Raw genomic sequence first — 18,550 nt, forward strand, 5'->3', positions numbered from 1 at the left:
GTAAAGGGAATAAATTGGGAGAAATAAATGGTGAAGGCAGTTTAATCATGGCTAGGTTGTTTCTGTGTTTCCTTTAGGGGGTGAGCCAGACTTTACGTGGTTTGAATGGAAGCTGAAGCAATTGGAAGCTGTGAATTACAGGTGTTTCTGCCCCCCCTTGGGGGGAAATGGGCTATTCGTGGCTTAACCTCAGTGTAGTTGCAGGCTAACTCGGTTTGGTTTGCTTGGGAAGACGCGTGGACTGCCACTCCAAGCAGGAGCACGGTGTGATGCACGGCTGGCTCCTCCAAAGGCTCCAGAAAGCTGGGAGTGAGGAAGGAAAGATGTGTGGAACCCAACGGAGACAAAGGAATTGGAGCTGCCACTGGTGTGACAACGCCGCAGGTCTGTGTGTTAGGGCCTGGTGCTGTGTTAGACCTGAGCAGCCCAAATCCGCTGGGTTCCCTGCTGGGGGCTGCTGCCGCCCCGTGCCCTGATACCGGCTGCTTCCAGAGAACTGGCCTAAAAAATCTCAGGGTGATAAGTTGTGGTGAGTGTCTTTCCTCTGCTGTGAAATATTTATTAAAACAGATGTAGCTGGCTCCAGTTCCTGTTTCTGGGTAATCAGCCAATAGCTCGAGAAGATCAATAAGCAGATAAACAATGGAGACTCTAAAGTTGGAAGAGGCTTTTTTTTAACAGAACAAAGAGCCTTCCTTGTCCAGGGACACTCTCCAGCAAAATGCAGAGCGGATCAACACTGGCACCCAGTGTCTAGATCGAATCGGCTCAAATCCGGGTTTCCAAATCTGACCCCCCTTTTTCAAGCTGATGTCCTGGCTTTGGGTCCTGGTGTGTGCAAAGGAGTGAGGTGTTCAGCCTTGGTACACAGCTGAACTCCCTGGGGCTGCTCTTTTAATTCAGCTTTGGTTTGGTACCTACACTTGTCTTCTGGTGCTGAGAAGTACTGCGGCGTTGCTTTTCTTGGCTTGCCATTTGTCTTACAAGAAGATGCAGATCTCTATGTTTGCCTAGGAGTGGTTAACCTTAGTTCAGGGAGGAAGAGAGGAAACAAATGTAAAACCACCCTCCTCCTCCCTGGGGAAGTTTCTTCAGGTTACTCTGCAGCTGTTAAATGCCAGTTCAATGAAGCCTTTAAACATGCACTTAAATCCATTCCTGCTAAGCAAAACACTTAACTGCATGCTTTAAATTAAGCTTGCGTTCAAGTGTCGCTGCGCTGAGAAGCAGCAGGACTAGAGCACGTTCGCAAAGATGAGCGGTTGTCAAGTGCCTGCCTGATTGGGATGCTGATGCAGGAGAGTCCTGGGCTGGGGCAGCAGGGGAGGACCCCGGTCCTGGGGACTCAGCACCTGCCAGCATGCTGGTGGTGGCCCAGACCCAGCAAAAGATTTGTGTACCTGGGCTTCAGTCTCTGTATTTTCATGCTAGCCAGGCTTCCTCGGGTATGTTCAGCAAGTAGTGACATTTGTTTGAAAGTATAAATAATGAGTGACAGTAAGTCCCAACTGTTAGGGAGCGGGGCTCACTGCATCTCTGAAGACAGCCTGATGGATCTGTAATTTCCCTCTGATCCCTCCAGCTGCCTTTGAGGATCTTTCTTTTCCAGTCCCTCCAGAAAAAGCCTCCTCTTAGAAAATGGTGATTCACAAAGCTGATTGTCCTGATCTTGCTTGTAACAACAAGCTGATGGTAGGAAGTGTGACTGTCTTTTGGGAAATAAAAATTGTGTGTCTCTCTCTCTATCTAGGTGTACATGCACACGAGAAATAGGCTAGACCTATCCTGCTATCAGTCCTATATTGTGTTTCCCGAGGTCCTGTGTGAACTTGATCTTAAAAATGTTGGCTTCGTGTTGCAGAGAGCTGAGATGCAAGCAACAGCGTTCCTCTACTCAACTCTGTTTTCACAAAGCTTTCAATATGTTAGCCCGTGGAACACCTCTAGAGTTAGCCTCACCTATTCAATAAGCATCAGAAGAGCAGAATCGAGCAGCGTGGTTGCCTGAGCCCGTTCGTCTCAGAGGGATCGTGCCATCAGAACAGAGGGCTTCTATTCACGGCCTTTCTGTGATGGGGAGCTGTCTTCAGTCTGTCTGCCAAGTGAGGGTAGGAAGCATATGCTCTCCCCAGAACAGGTTAAGATAATTGCAGAAATACTTGGTTGTCTGTGGTATTGAGTGGATTCAATTAACGTGAGTGAGCGTTTAACGCGTGGGTTGGTCACGGGCAAAGGAAAGTAAGGAGTCTGTCCGATGTGACAGGGTGCCAGCACGGGATGGCGTCTGGTCACAATGTAAATGGGGTGAATGCTTCAGGGTGGGCTTGTTCATTGCCACATCTCCCGTGAGCTTGTCACTTTCATGTTTTTGAATTTTTGCTGTTTCTGTAGTGGGGCGATTAAATCAAACCTGAAGTCCTCCTGGCTCAGCTCGCAGGTACTCTCGGAAGTCGCGCTGAAGTTGCTCTAGTACATTCCAGGAAGGTAAATTGAAAACTTGAAAATGAATTTCCAAAAAAGCCCTAGAACTACTACCACAAAGAAGATGGATGATGAACCCTTCTGGTCTGTTATTATCCAGAAGTAACTATCTGGCTGGTTTTTAGTGAACAAAGAAATATTAGAAGGGAAAAAATAGTTTCCATTTAGCTTTATCTCTGTTGGCTGTACTGGAAATGAATCATGACATAAAAAAAGGATAAAATGAAATGAAAAAGATACCATTTATTTCCTTTTCTGTAACACACACTGGACACTTATTCTGAAGGTTACAACTCTTCTGAACTAAAACAGATTGCACTGAAACACTGATGAAAGATATTAGAGAGTCATAGAGTGTCCCTGCGGTACTTTGCCTGAAAGTTATGGACAGAGAGGGAGGGGAAGTCGGTTGGCATGGATCTCCCCACCTGTTGGAATTCACATTTGTGCTGGCGAAAGGTGCACCGTTAATGGTGCGTAGGTATTTCAGTTGATTTTCCAGGATGTGATGGAAATCTGAGATACTTCCTCCTATAAGAATCTTTCTCTCCTCGGATTTCTAGTGAGATAAATACAGAACACATTGTCCTCCGAGCAACATGCTGCTCTTCCTGGCCCAGCCTGGATCTCCAGCAGAAGAAACGTTTGTGTTGAGTTGTTTGGGTGTCTTGACTTCAAGACCCTGCTAGGTTCGGGAGGTGCAACAAAATGGAAACGGTTAGAAAAAGCATATTGGTGATTAATCTGGAAATGTGGATGTGCAGAGATGCCTGAGCCAGTAAGTTTAGATCGATGGCTTTGTTATTTTGCTTTGTCTCTGTAGCATCCTTTTATGCGGAATTATTCCTGCTGCAGTAGCTGTACTCAGGAGCTATAAGTGCCTGCTCTGGCATGGCTTTTTTTTTTTTTTTTTAGGAATGAAAATCAGTTGTGAATGAGGAGATAATGTATGGTCTCGTATCATAAAAGTTGGGCTCCTTGATAAGATTTCAAGGTTATGACAATGATAGCATTGAAGTATCTGTCGTAAACTACCACAGATAATTCAAGCAATAAAAACGTTTCTTTTAGCTATGTAAATAGGGTAATAGACTGGAATGAAGTAGCTAGATGTATTAAATGCTGGGGTTATTTTATATTCAAACAATAGAGAGAAAATAAAGCCAGAGATTAATTTGAATAGGAAGCAGGGAAGATTTCTCTTCTGAATGGTGAGCAAGGTAGAGATAGATTTGAGTTTTTGTTTTGTTTGAAGGGACCTGAATTGGTAACATAACTCAGACGTATCAATGGGATGAGCAGGATGAGAAGCATCTCTGTGGTTTTTGCTTTTTTTTTTCTTCCAACAAAGAGCCTGTGGGGTTTTGAGAAAGGCTGATGTAATTAGCCTGAATGCGTCTTGATGGTGGGATGCTGTCCAAGGATGCGTTGAGTCACATCTAGTGACTTAAAAAACTACTAATTAATTTCGAGTGAACTGGAATGAGGAGGCATGGCTTGACGAGTACTAGGTTTTGAAAGCTGCTGATTTTGAAAACGTCCAGTGTGGTGATCCCTGGACAAGGGGATGAGAGAATTTGGGAACAGCCTGGTGAGCCTCTTGAGAAGGGCAAAACCAAATGGGGTTAACAATCCGGTCAGGGAATGGTGGGAAGCTTCTGATGATCATCGGTTCTGGCTGCTCTTTAACAGCTCACAGGAATGGATGGCGGAGAATTCTCAGATGTGTTGCTTCCATTTCCAGTTTGTTTAGCAGCTCATTTTCAAGCAACACTATGAAATCTGTGACACCTTTTGTCTTGTACCAATAGATCTGGATATAAAGCTTACAAAGCCTGGCTTCATGAAGGAAAATCTTCACTGCTTGTTTGTAGCACACAAGAACTGGGATGAAGCCAGTGGAACATGTGCAAGCCCCAAAGGGTGGGATAAAAGGGGCCCAAACTGAAAGGCAAGAGGGGAGGAAGAAGAGCAGAGGTTTAAAGCAGGAGTTAAGTTGGGTGGAGGCTGGTCACAGGGCCTACAACTTTCATTTTTGAAGAATAAGTGCCTTTGGCGGGTAGGCTGAGAATTGAAGAAAATAGGAGAATTCTTTCTAGGTTTTGGACATCAGTCCTGGCTGATGTTCTCAATGTCCTGACACTTTATAGTCCCTTGTTGAAGAGATGCTGTTGTCTTGTTCTCCTGTCATCCTACCTCATGTTGCCTCCTGTGGCAGCTGTAGTTGTAATTATCACCGAATTGTGGGATCGAGTGAAGGTCTGTTTCTGTTTGGGCCTGCGCTGGCAATTAACACCACGACCGTGGTTCCTTTGCCGTGTCCCCTTGGGGAGTGTCGTCTCCAGCGCAGTATATCTGAACGGTGCTGTTTGAGGTACGTCGAGGAGCTCTTCAGGTGCAACTGCAGCAGAATAATCCTATTTCCTTTCCTCTGTCATAAAATAAGATAACGGTTTGGCAGCTGTTCAAATCAAGACAAATAAAATAAACTGTTCTATATTCATCATGGAAAGAAATACTTTGCTAGAAAATGACTAACAGGACCTTCTATTCATCTCTACCAATCTGGTCTGTGGCTGCATTCATTTCCATACAATCACTGAAAAATATTATGTTGATTGCCAGGAACAAAGCTTTTATGGGGAGTAAAAAAAAAAAATCCATGCTACTAATCTACAGTGGAATTGGTAAATGGGTAAGACAAAGCTTTAATAATATTATTCTGTGCGACATCTGATGTAAATAATACAGTTCTATTAATCTCTCAAGCAATCAGAGTCTGGCTGTTAGAGGCAGCCAAGTATGAGCAATAATATTATCTCTTCTAAGGAATGTTGGAGTAGAATCACAAATCCATCGCCGTGAAGGCGGTGGCGGCAGTGGCTCAGGGCGTCGGGCTGAGCGGTGAAACAAAGGCACCACCTTCCTGCCGAGCAAAGTGCCTGTGGGGCTCCCAAGGGCGACGCCGAGCTCTGCGCCCCGGCTGCTTGGACCTGGCGGTCTGCGGCAGGGGCTTCGTGAAGCTGTGGGCTTTCTCAGGAAGCACAGATGTGTCCTTTGACTCTTCTCCTTCCCTCTGTAGGAGAAGGTGAACTTCGTCAGCTCAGGTTTGGGGCCATCCAGAATGATCGCAGGGTGTGACTGCCTATCCTGCGTGGGCAGCTGGATCTGCTGCTCCTACTGAACCTGGCTCTGGAAGCAGCCTCAGCCTCTTGGGAAGCATTTTTTTTGGCCCACGATGCAGCAGCTGAAGTGTTTGTCTTCTGCAGATGTGCATCAGTGTTCTCAAAAAAAGTGCTCACCAGCTTATTCTGCAACTGCATTGAACCCAAAGCAGTCAAGGAGTTAATGCTGCCTCCCCCTAAAAGCATGTGTGCCGCCCGTCCCGTAACACAATATTAGTTAAGGCAGCCAAATGAAGCAGAATTTTTAAATGAGATCCTGTTTTTCAAGTATGATTTTAAGATACGATGCAGGTCGGGGTTGTCTGATTCTTCACAGTTCATTAACTAGAGAGCAGCTAGTGTTAGAGAGTGACTTTTAAAAATGATGGATTTTTATTTATAGCAAAGTTCTAGTCATTAATTTTAAAGGAAGGAAGCATAAAAGCAGGAGTTGGGTTCATTTTTTTTAAAGTGACATTGGTAATTTAATTAAATTGGGGTTTTGAGTATCATTACAGAAAATGAAACATTAGTTCTACGCGGTTTTTCAGCCTGTCTGATGTATTTGATAGCACCCCCCCGCGATTACAAAAGCTGCGTGGTCATTAATATTTTGATGTGAAAGTTGTTGCCGAACATATAGCCGTCCATCTCCAGGTGCTCTGTGGGAGGATGGGAGTAGTATTTTGGGGGAAGGAGTAAAGGGTAGAAATCCCGTCTGCCAGGGCTTGTGTGTGACCCCACACTATGCTGTGGCATGGGGCCACTAAAGCCCAGCTCCCAGGGTGCTGAATGCGCTCTTCTGGCCCCAGGCTCTACAAGGGGCTCCTCTGCACACAGGCGTGCAGCAAGAGCTCGCAGTCTCACCAGGAAAATCTAAGAAACTGAAGCAGAGCAGGAGTCCAGATGCACGTGCCATTAAAATTAATCAAGTTTAAGGTGGCAAGGTTGCTGCTAACCCACTTCCAGATTAACTGGAAAGCAGGATGGTATGTCTGGAGGCAGGAAGGTTAATCCTATATTCGTTACAGGTTAGTTTTTCATTTTCTTCCCTGTGGGGCATACTGTCCCCAGTCTGCTGCAGAGAACCCTCCAGAGGTACCTGGGCTCAGATCGGAGGCAGCCGGGTCTGTGCTGGAGGCAGAGCAGAGAAACATCAGCTCCCGATCCCGAAATGCTGTCCCGTGGCAGGACAGGGAGGCAGTGGTTTTGCTTTGGTTAGTGTTCCGGAGCTGTGCTTCGTTTCGCGTGCTTACGCACAGTTTTGGTTGTATTTTATTCTGCTGCGTGCTGTGTACGTTAGCATATCATTTTCCTTTTAATCTTCCTCTTCTCCCTGGCAGAGCTGCAGATTAAACCTCCCTCTGCTCATCGAAATTCATCTGTTTTTGTTCAGTCCCCCGACAAAATTGTTTCCTATGGTAAACCATCACTCAGCTCCAAATGACCATGTTTTCCTTCCTCTGATGTTTGAGTGTGGTGGTTTCACACTGGTAGGTAGCTAAGCTCCACCATGCTGTGCTCTCGCTCCCCATCAAAAGGCCGGGGAAGAAATTACGATGAAAATAAGCTTATGGGTTGAGATAACCACAGGGAGATCACTTGCCAGTTACTGTCAGAGGCAAAATAGGCTCAGCATAAGGGACTTTAATATAATTTATTACCTATTGATAACAGACTATGGCAGCGAGAACTAAAAGCGAACTAAAAACCCTGTAATAGAAGATGCTGCACAAGGCGTGATTCAAATTTGATTAAGACATTGTCAGCCTTGTGGTTGCCTTCATTTGGTTTTATATTGGGCTCTAAAACAAAGATTTGAGTGGATCTTCTTGGAGTGGTTTATGGGAACCTGTAGAGTTTTATTTAAGCTCTCTGAAGCTGCTGTATAGAGGCATTGATTAAGAATATAGTAGCACTTTAGCTGCAACTTCTTAATTTCATAATAAAGTACCCATGTTCTTTTGGTTGCAACCTTCAGTTAACTCTGTTTTGCCCTTGGTGGAGTTGGGCCCATCTGCATTGCTCAGTCTGGTTTGATGCCTCTGTGTGAAAGCCAGATTAAATGTGCAGTGCAGGGAAGTATAAATCCTTGTGGGCTGAAATTCTGCAGTGCTTTTTGTCCAGGCAAGAGTTGGCTGATTGCAGGTTTTGCTGTCTTCTGTTTGGTTCTGAGGTATAACACGACCCTGTTTACATTGCAGGGGCCTTTGAGGTGTCTCGTGAAGATCAGTTGGAAAACATTGTTTTGCACAACCTAATCTCTAGGTCTTGATCGATTGTAGTCATGTCAAATTACTAGAACTGCAAAGGGGGGCTCAGGAAAGAGGAATGCTTTGGTTTAGAAACTGGAAAAATGGGTCAGGAAAAAGTGAATCTTGTTTATGACTCAATTGCTTGGGAGTGATTGTGTTTCCTTTTATATGTATTTATATATATGTATATGTACACACACACACTCAGTAGAAATGGTACTTAAATGTTAATTGTAACTGGCCTAATGAATTCTGATGTAATTTCAATATGGTGTGTTTTATGGTTATTTGCTCTTACATTTTTAGTGATTAAATTTCCTTTGAGGTGAGCTGTTCTGGATGCCTCACCTGCCAGCTCTGTTATACAATAATACACTGTCCCTAACCAGAACCAACTTTCTTTGGCAGTTCTACCAAGTCATACATGTGGGAACCCAGGAAGGCTGCAGAACGGCATTCAGCAAGGGACGACGTTCAGCATCGGGGACAAAGTGAGATACAGCTGTAATCCGGGCTTCTTTCTGGAAGGACACGCGTTGCTCACATGTCACGCCAATTCGGAAAACGGTGCCTCCTGGGATTTTCCTCTTCCCTTCTGCAGAGGTAAAGTGTCCTCTCTTCATCTGGAACAAGCCACAATGAAATAGGATTCAATGAGCAATTTGGGGTTGGGAAAAACTTCATGGGCTGTAAGTTTGATTTAAAAGACTTGAAAACTAAACATGATGTATTTAATATTGAGGTTTCTTTTTATTGGATTCCGTAAAGCTGCCAGGCTTTGGGTGACTAATGGGAAGGTTATGAAGTGCTCAAAGTACTCAAAAATGTTGCACAGCTGCTTTAACTCCAATTTCTTTGTCTAAAGGGGAGGAAAAAAAGGAAAAGTAGGTGTATTATCCATCAATATAAGGCACCTTCTTAAGGCCATGCATTTTTGCTAAATATGAGAACATTTATGCTGGCTTTTCTGCTTTCTCCCGTCCATGTCAAGCTCGCTTCCCTTGCTGCAGTTCCCACGGTGATGCTGCTCTTTTGTCTGTAAAGAAAAGCAAATCTGTGCAGAGTGCTGCTGGGCTGCGGGATGCTGGCAGTGGGGCCTGCAGCCTCAGATGGGGGATGCTGTATGGGAGGTAAAATCCCTCCTTTGTTCAGAAAGGGTGCAGGCCTGTTTGGGTAGGCCAGCTTCGGTTCCTTGATCAGTATAGAGCTGCTTGCTAATCCTCTGGAGCCACGAGGGACTAGAGAGTCCGTAAATATACAAGTGTCTGTGTTGTTTTACCAAAACAGTTGCTGCTGCTTTGAAGTCTTTTCTCCTCAATTCCTTGTGTACTTCAGCAGAGCATCTTATATTGATTCTTTTTATTGACTCTGCCTGTGCAATCAATTAGCAGTTCTAAGCTGTAGCATAAATCTTGAATTTAAAATGAACAAATATTGTTTGCTTGGTGTGCTTTTAATGCTTTCTTGAATGAGTTACACAGCAGTAATGTATGCTGCTTAGTACATTTCTCGTTCGCTTACCTACTGTTTTGGAGCCAAGGGCATTGTAACACTGAAGGAGTGGTTCATAGAGCCAGGCAGATAGTGCGGAGGGACAACTGTCATTGCCATTTTAGCATGATCAGTTATGAGTCTTTGCTTTTCCTCTGTATCAGGACTCACTGTAACATTAAAAAAACAAACAAGCAAAAAAACGGTGAGGTTTTAAAAAGAAAATTATGAATTATGTGCAGGGAGAACATTCGGTGAAATTCAGCTTTGAGAGCACACCAAGCAATAGCCTTTTCAGAAGATAAGAGATTTTGTGCATGGATGGACCAGCATTTCCTCCAGTCTGACAGCATTTTTCTGATACAGTCTTCCTCCAAAGGAAGGATGCTTGCTCTGCTATTATTCAGGTATTTGTGTAGTAGTTTCCAATAAGGGAAGGATTAACTTCTGCCCCCAGCAGGTGCTAAAGTACTGAAACATGAAAGTTGGCATGACTGTAATTTTTGTGATCCCTGCTGCAGATGGAATAAAGACCATCTTTACATTTTTGTCTTGCCCTGCCAAACTCTCTTTTAATTTTGATACCGCTGTATCCAGTCTTGAATGCAGCAATGATGATGGAGGCATCTGATGTACTTCAGAACGAAGGACTATTAAATTCTATGGTACTTGCGACAGTGCTGTGTGAATTGCTCCGATTACAGAAAAATGTTTACTTGTTCAGGTACACTTGTGTAGCAGCGTGCCTGCAGGCTCCTGGAGGTACCACTCCTTTTTAATAGATTTGGCCCTGCTGCTTCAAGACTAACAGTAAAACTTCCAAGGCATTTTTTTTTGAGGCAGGAACTAGGAAGTCTTCTCATTGTATCTTGTTTTAGGAGGGTAGAAAATAGCAAAGACAATCTGCAAGTGGACTGGCTGAATTTGAAAACCATCTGCCCAGCTGCACTCCTTCTACCTTAAGTGGGTTTTCAGCAGACATTCATGCTTGGCTGATAAACCAGCAATACGGATACCAGTTGTTGCAAGGGGTATAAAGATTTACGTACTGACAAACAGATTTACTGCCTTCTTGTGCAGGGATGATAATGCTTCCATAACTGTTTCCTGAAGAGGAGTGTGTGTGTACATATACATAGATATAATTTTTTTTTGAGAGAGAGAGAGAGAAAAGATGGTTGCGGCTTATATAGCTTACAATTAATTCTATCAATATTGGCTTACTGGTAACTTTCACCTGCAAGTTTGTTGAATGCATTTGTAAGTGTTCCATTTTCAGATGTAAGCTGGAGATGGGTCAGGTCATGCTGCTGGGTCAGAGTCAGACAAATCAAGATGAAAGATGCCCTCTAGCTGAGCAGGTGTTATAATCTCAGGAGCAGCTATCTTGGGAATGGACTTGTCTAATGTCACTGCAAAGGACAATGTCCAGTGTAGGGACTGCCATTTTCTCCTTCTCCTTCCCCAATATGAGGGCAGAGGTAGAAGACAAGTGCTGAAATCAGCACACGAGTTTCTACCGTGCTAATCTGTACCTTCTTCTGGTTCCTTTGTGCTCGTCTTCGTTCTTGTCTTCCTCTTGTTACATCCTTTTTTATATGTTGGTAGCTTTGTCTCCTTTCCAGTCTTTGCGCATTGACATGATCAAAGATGCAAAGAAATGCATGGTAGAGAAGAATAAGAAATGAATGTGTTTGAGAAGCTGGAACTTGGCTGTGCCAGGATAGCAGTGCTTTGAAGGAGTGCTGTGGCTCAGCTGCTCTTCCTTCACGAGTAGTCTGCACTACCCTTACCCATCTCTCAGCTTAGAGGTACTGTTTTCATAAAGGATAAGTGTAATCTTAATGAGGAGGGGAAGTAGGGAGGAATCCCAGATGCAGAAAGAATGGCTTGATGAAGCACTTCCTTGGAGAGACCAGTGGAAGTAGCTAGTGCTGCAGCTCGCCAGTGCTTTTGAAAGCACAGTTATATCAAAATTGATTCTCAGACTCCGAGCTAAAAGAGACTATAAATTCACTCAGCACAGGCTCTGCTCTGGTGAGTTACGGTCCTTGCGTATGTGGCAGGAAGGATTAAAACTGCCATGATCTCATCCTGGTAGCACCAAAGCAGCAGTGAACGGCATCTCCACGCTGATCTGCAAAGCAGTAGCGCGTGGAACTGGGTGGCAGCTCGGGCTGCTCAGTAGAGAAGCTTGGCTGTGCCTCGTAGACCATGTGCAACTTGGAAACTCGCCCCAAGGACTGAAGTCCTCGGTGAGGCTGGTTCAGACTCTAAACTCTGGACTGAGCTGACATTTATCCTGTCTGTAATGTGTCGGGATATTATGTGGAGTGGTTTCCTCATTGCACCTTGTGTGTTTTTACACACATCCTACACAGTTGTTTTGTAATCACAGAATGAAACGAGGCCCAGTTACTTAGTGTAAATGGGGCCTTAAGCTGAATCCAACAAGTCTAGCTTTATTTTTATCTTGACAGTTGGTATGCTGGAGGCAAAACCCCAGTAGACCTGGAATGCTGTAGCCAGAGAAGGAACAACCTTCACCTGGATCAGTTAATTTCAAGTAAGGTGATGGCGATAGTGCATTTGAAGCTCCAAAAGAATACTCACATGTCTGTTTTGTGAAGCACTTTCATGCATGCGGAGAGAAGTCTTGCCCAGATTGTTTGCTGAATTTAAATAGAACTGATAGGTTCATGATTCTGGTAGGCGGCTGAATAAAAATTCAGTAAGCCAGCTGAAAAGTTGAGAACATTTGCAAAGCTACATTTTAAGCGTATCAAATATGCATAATCTCATTAAAAGTGGTCTGTCTTCTTATAACTCAAACAGCTGCTTAGACTGCACCGTGCCCAAAATAATTGAATGGCTGTTCAAGAAGATTTTTAGAAGATTATAGAACATGTTTTAGCAGTAACAAGCTCTACAAACTTCTCTCATAGCACTGAGTCAAATTTCTTTAGCATATTCTCCATTCCTCCCTGCATCCCTCCTTCTACACAGGAATATCCTTAATGTACCAGAGAGTGTCAGACCCCAGCAGTAAATGTGGCTGAGACCTTACCCGTAGGAATAGCTTCTTCCAAATCCAAAGTTCGGGGGTTTCTCTGTAGACCTGAGCTGAGAGAATGCAGGATCATAGTGAGGAACAAGTGTTTGATCAGCAGCACCCGTGCTGTTGGGAACATGGTGCTCGTGGAGGCTGGACTGGGTCGTTGTCGGCCTGACCCCACACATAGGGAAGTCTGCTGCCTCCCTGGGGCCAGGGTCAGAGACGTTACCAGGAAGCTTCCAAACCTGGTTCGCCCCTCTGACTATTACCCGCTTTTGATAGTCCAGGCTGGCAGCGATGATGTTGAAAAGAGAAGCCTCAGGGCCATCAAACAGGACTATAGGGGGCTGGGACGATTGGTGGAGGGAGCGGGAGTGCAGGTGGTTTTTTCGTCTATCCCTACGGGGGAAGGGAGAGGCACGGAGAGGACACGGAAAGCTCATGTGGTTAATAGGTGGCTCAGAGGCTGGTGCCAGCATAGAAATTTTGGGTTTTTTCACCATGGGGAGCTTTACTCGGCACCCGGCCTGATGGCCCCAGATGGGTCTCTATCTCCAAGGGGAAAACGGATCCTAGGCCAGGAGCTGGCGGCGCTCATAGAGAGAGCTTTAAACTAGGTAAGAAGGGGGACGGGGCTCAAACAAGGCTTGTTGGAGCTGTGCCGGGGGAAACAATGGCTAGGCCGGGGAAGAAGGCGATGGCCCAGCTGAAGTGCATCTACACTAATGCACGCAGCATGGGTAACAAACAGGAGGAGCTGGAAGCCATTGTGCAGCAGGCAGGCTACGACTTGGTTGCCATCACGGAGACGTGGTGGGACCGCTCCCACGACTGGAGTGCTGCAATGCCTGGCTATCGGCTCTTCAGGAGGGACAGGCAGCACAGAAGGGGTGGTGGCGTGGCTCTCTACATTAGAGAATCTTTTGACGTTGTGGAACTCCAGGCTGGGAATGATAAGGTTGAATCCCTGTGGGTTAGGATCCGTGGGAAGGCCGGCAAGGCTAGCATCCTGGTGGGGGTCTGCTATAGACCGCCGAACCAGGATGAGGAGACGGATGAGGAGTTTTATAGGCAACTGACAGAAGTTGCAAAATCGTCGGCGCTTGTCCTCGTGGGGGACTTCAACTTCCCGGACATATCCTGGAAACACAACACGGCACAGAGAAAGCAGTCTAGGAGGTTTCTGGAGAGCGTGGGAGATAGCTTCCTGACGCAGCTGGTCAGTGAACCTACCAGGGGTGGTGCCCCGCTAGACCTTCTCTTCACAAACAGAGAAGGACTGGTGGGAGATGTGGTGGTCGGAAGCTGTCTGGGGCAGAGTGACCACGAAATGGTAGAGTTCTCTATTCTTGGCGAGGCCAGGAAGGGGACCAGTAAAACTGCCGTCTTGGACTTCCGGAGGGCTGACTTTGAGCTGCTCAGGACGCTGGTTGGCCGAGTCCCTTGGGAGGCGGTTCTGAAGGGCAGAGGAGTCCAGGAAGGCTGGGCGCTCCTCAAGAAGGAAATCGTGATGGCACAGGAGCGGTCCGTCCCCACGTACCCAAAGATGAGCCGGCGTGGAAGAAGACCGGCCTGGCTCAACAGAGAGTTGCGGCTGGAGCTTAGCAGAAAAAAGAGGGTTTATAATCTTTGGAAAAAAGGGCGGGCCACTGAGGAGGACTACAAGGATGTAGCGAGGCTGTGCAGGGAGAAAATTAGAAAGGCCAAAGCTCATCTGGAGCTCAATCTGGCTACTGCCGTTAAAGACAACAAAAAATCCTTTTACAAATACATCAACGCGAAACGGAGGACTAGGGAGAATCTCCATCCTTTACTGGATGCGAGGGGAAACCTAGTTACTAAGGATGAGGAAAAGGCTGAGGTGCTTAATGCCGCCTTTGCCTCAGTCTTTAGCGGCAATACCGGTTGTTCTCCGGACACCCAGTGCCCTGAGCTGGTGGAAGGGGATGGGGAGCAGGATGTGGCCTTCGCTATCCATGAGGAAATGGTTGGCGACCTGCTACGGAGCTTGGATGTGCGCAAGTCGATGGGGCCGGATGGGATCCACCCGAGGGTACTGAGAGAACTGGCGGAGGAGCTGGCCGAGCCGCTTTCCATCATTTATCGGCAGTCCTGGCTATCGGGGGAGGTCCCGGTTGACTGGCGGCTAGCCAATGTGACGCCCATCTATAAGAAGGGCCGGAGGGCAGACCCGGGGAACTATAGGCCTGTCAGTTTGACCTCAGTGCCGGGGAAGCTCATGGAGCAGATTATCTTGAGGGTCATCACGCGGCACTTGCAGGGCAAGCAGGCGATCAGGCCCAGTCAGCATGGGTTTATGAAAGGCAGGTCCTGCTTGACGAACCTGATCTCCTTCTATGACCAAGTGACGCGCTTGGTGGATGAGGGAAAGGCTGTGGACGTGGTCTACCTTGACCTCAGTAAGGCTTTTGACACCGTTCCCCACAACATTCTCCTCAAGAAACTGGCTGCTCGGGGCTTGGACTGGCGTACGCTTCGCTGGGTTAGAAACTGGCTGGATGGCCGGGCCCAGAGAGTTGTGGTGAATGGAGTCAAATCTGGTTGGAGGCCGGTCACTAGTGGAGTCCCCCAGGGCTCGGTACTGGGGCCGGTCCTCTTTAATATCTTTATCGATGATCTGGATGAGGGCGTCCAGTGCACCCTCAGTAAGTTTGCAGATGACACCAAGCTAAGTGCGTGTGTCGATCTGCTCGAGGGCAGGAAGGCTCTGCAGGAGGATCTGGATAGGCTGGACCGATGGGCTGAGGTCAACTGTATGAAGTTCAACAAGGCCAAGTGCCGGGTCCTGCACCTGGGGCGCAACAACCCCAAGCAGAGCTACAGGCTGGGAGATGAGTGGCTGGAAAGCTGCCTGGCCGAGAAGGACCTGGGAGTATTGGTGGATAGTCGGCTGAATATGAGCCAGCAGTGTGCTCAGGTGGCCAAGAAGGCCAACAGCATCCTGGCCTGTATAAGAAGCAGTGTGGCCAGCAGGTCGAGGGAAGTGATTGTGCCCCTGTACTCGGCTCTGGTGAGGCCGCACCTCGAGTACTGTGTTCAGTTTTGGGCCCCTCGCTACAGGAAGGACATGGACGTGCTCGAGCGAGTCCAGAGAAGGGCGACCAAGCTGGTGAGGGGTCTGGAGAACAAGTCTTACGAGGAGCGGCTGAGGGAGCTGGGCTTGTTCAGCCTGGAGAAGAGGAGGCTCAGGGGCGACCTCATCGCTCTCTACAGTTACCTGAAAGGAGGCTGTAGAGAGGTGGGGGTTGGTCTATTCTCCCACGTGCCTAGTGACAGGACGAGGGGGAATGGGCTAAAGTTGCGACAGGGGAGTTTTAGGTTGGATGTTAGGAAGTACTTCTTTACCGAAAGGGTTATTAAGCATTGGAACGGGCTGCCCAGGGAGGTGGTGGAGTCACCATCCCTGGAGGTCTTTAAAAGACGTTTAGATGTAGAGCTTAGGGATATGGCTTAGTGGAGTACTTAGTGTTAGGTCGGAGGTTGGACTCGATGATCTTGAGGTCTCTTCCAACCTAGAGAAATCTGTGAATCTGTGAATCTGTGACTGCTTGCAGGTGGTAGGTGCACGCTCTTATTTGCAGAGGTATTTGAATGGTGCCTGGGCTGATAGCAGCAAGGCAGCAATGGTTAAGGCAGCACGTGGTGTTGGCAATAACTGCCCTGGTGGGGTAAATGTCTCAGGAATAAAGTGGCTTCTTCAGTTCTCTGTGTGCACACAGAAGCAGTTGCAAGGAGCCGTGATCCCACTGGGGTTAGAGGTGCTGGTGCAGCACGCGGTGTCAGTGCCACGCAAACGGGGTTAACGGCCTGGGGCCTCCCCGTGGCAACGGGAAGCGTGTGTCTGCCGGTGCCGTCTGCTGGTTCGTTGGCTGGCTGCGCTGGGATGGCAGATGGCCACGAGAAAGAGAAGCTGGCACGTATGGGAGGTTTGTTTCACGTTGCCTTTCAAGTTACAGGAGGTGGAGGCTGCAAGTTCCAGCCCTGCTGACAGAGCCCGCTGGTGCCACAAGGCTGGAAAGGTCTCGCTGCTGGGCGGTCCCCCTGAGCAGAGTTCTGCCCTTTCCTCAGGTGCTGATGTCCCGTTGCACTTCACACACACGTTCTCACCTGTATTAAATTGCAGTTTGGAAGGGTTTTTTAATAGTTGGTAATAAAAAGAAGTGTTTATACTGTTAAGCCCCAAGCTCCTTGACTAAAGCATTGAAACGCTGCTCTGTAATGCGTGTTGTAAGGTTAACAGGCTTTTCCTAGCAATGTTCCAAATAAACTCCAGGCTGATGCTGTAGGTGGGAGAGCAGGGAGCTGCCCTGATACTAGTCAAATTAATTCTTGGTTTCCTTTATCTTCATGCCCATGTTTTCTTTAGATCCCCCTCCTTTAATTGCTCTAATAGCTCCTGTTGATGAAATTTAGGTTGTAAAAATGAAAGAACCTGCAGCAAACATCAGTATGTAAACAGGGAATGTCACTGCTTGGTTTCTGAACAAATGGTTCTGTCTTTAGCACTCTGATTTTGGTAGCAATATCCATTTCCTCAAGAAAACAGAAACCAAGGCACGTAAGGAAGCTGTGGGGGATATTCTACTCCTTTCTATTACATTTCTATTAAATACAGTGCTTGTACTCTCAAGTCCTGTTGCCCCATCCCCTGGGGATGTTTCTGTTGCTGATGAAGGTGCTGGTATGTATGTGAGTTGAGCTGGAAACTCTTTAAAACCACCTCCCTGCTGTGATAGAAAAGCTTTCATGTCTGTGAAACCCTTCTTCTCAGTCTTTGAGTTCTTGGTGGTTTTCTTCCTGCTTTGCCAGCTACGTGGATGGGAGGAAAGCTGCAGAAAATACCTCCTAGGAGCCCAATTAGGAGTAAGGGATGGAACAAAAAAACTTAGGCAACAGCATATGAGGAAATAGTGTCCTGGCAGTGAGTCGTGTTAGGCTGAGAACTGCTTCCCCTGGGAAGTGGTAGAAGCTCTGTCACTTGGGGTGTTTAAAATTAGACTCAACAAATCACCAGTAAGTATATGGTGGGGAATAAGCTGGCACTTGCAAGGAGACAGACTGGCTGGCCTAATGGGATTTTGCATCCGTCAACATCTTTGTCTCTTAATGCTGTTTAGTTAAAAAAAAAAAAAAAAAAAAAGTGCTTCTCCAAAATACACTCGAAAAAGATGAATCTAAATTTTCAGTGCAAAGTTTTTCTTATCAACCTGTGAAGTATTTGTTACGTGGGTAATATCCAGAATTTTATCAGTTACATGGAAAACATTTTTAAATAGGCTTTTGATCAGTTGAGATAGTTGTCTTACAGCAAGCTTGAGTGCTGCCCTTGCCCTTGAAAAATTCTGTGCAAAGGTGCTGTTCTGGAGAATGCTGTATTGTTCCCCAAAGCAGTGGTGCTGTGCAAATCAGCAGACAAGTGTGAGGTTTATCCTGCACAGTCTGGTCCTCCAGGACCCACTCGAGCACTGCTCAGTAAGGATCCAAAGCTTTTGGAGTTGGGTTAGATGTTTCCAGTCCGTGCCAATTTCTGCTGTTATGATGCTCGGCTTTGTAGGCTGCTGCTTGTTTGACTTCTGCCATTTTTTTGCCATCCCATTTGACCATTGTTTCATACCAATCAATGTTGCTGCTTGAAATTTCAGAAACAACAAAAATAACCAAACAGTGGGAAGAGAGAGGATGTTATCAATCAGCTTTCTTTTATTCAGGGTGTAGCGTACAAATAATATTCCAAACAAGCAAATAGAGGTCCTAACCCACTACAAAAACACTGGTGCTTTCAAAGGTTTGCTTTGGGCTTTTTTCTTTTTTTGACATAGTGCTTTGCGTTTCAGCAAAATCTTATAACTTGCATTCTCTGTTTCCAGCTGATGATGCTTGCGGAGGGACTTTAAGGGGACAGAGTGGAATTATCTCAAGCCCTCATTTTCCTTTGGAGTACGGCAATAATGCAGACTGCACGTGGACTATTCTCGCTGAACCTGGAGACACTATTGCCCTGGTTTTCATGGATTTTCAACTGGAAGATGGATATGACGTTTTAGAAGTTGCTGGAACAGAGGGATCTTCGCTCTGGTAGGTTT

The 18,550-nt window shown here is 46.5% G+C and overlaps 1 protein-coding gene across 1 annotated transcript in view; it reads left to right on the forward strand.

Moving 5' to 3' along the window:
* CSMD2 (CUB and Sushi multiple domains 2) overlaps positions 1-18,550 on the forward strand; it is a 300,763-nt gene that overhangs the window by 69,288 nt on the left and 212,925 nt on the right. The window contains 2 exon segments of the mRNA XM_048054254.2: positions 8,309-8,503; positions 18,335-18,542. Of these exon segments, the coding sequence (XP_047910211.2) occupies positions 8,309-8,503; positions 18,335-18,542 (403 nt within the window).

Source organism: Anser cygnoides, chromosome 24, assembly GCF_040182565.1.
Source record: "Anser cygnoides isolate HZ-2024a breed goose chromosome 24, Taihu_goose_T2T_genome, whole genome shotgun sequence".
NCBI classification, from domain to species: Eukaryota; Metazoa; Chordata; class Aves; order Anseriformes; family Anatidae; genus Anser; species Anser cygnoides.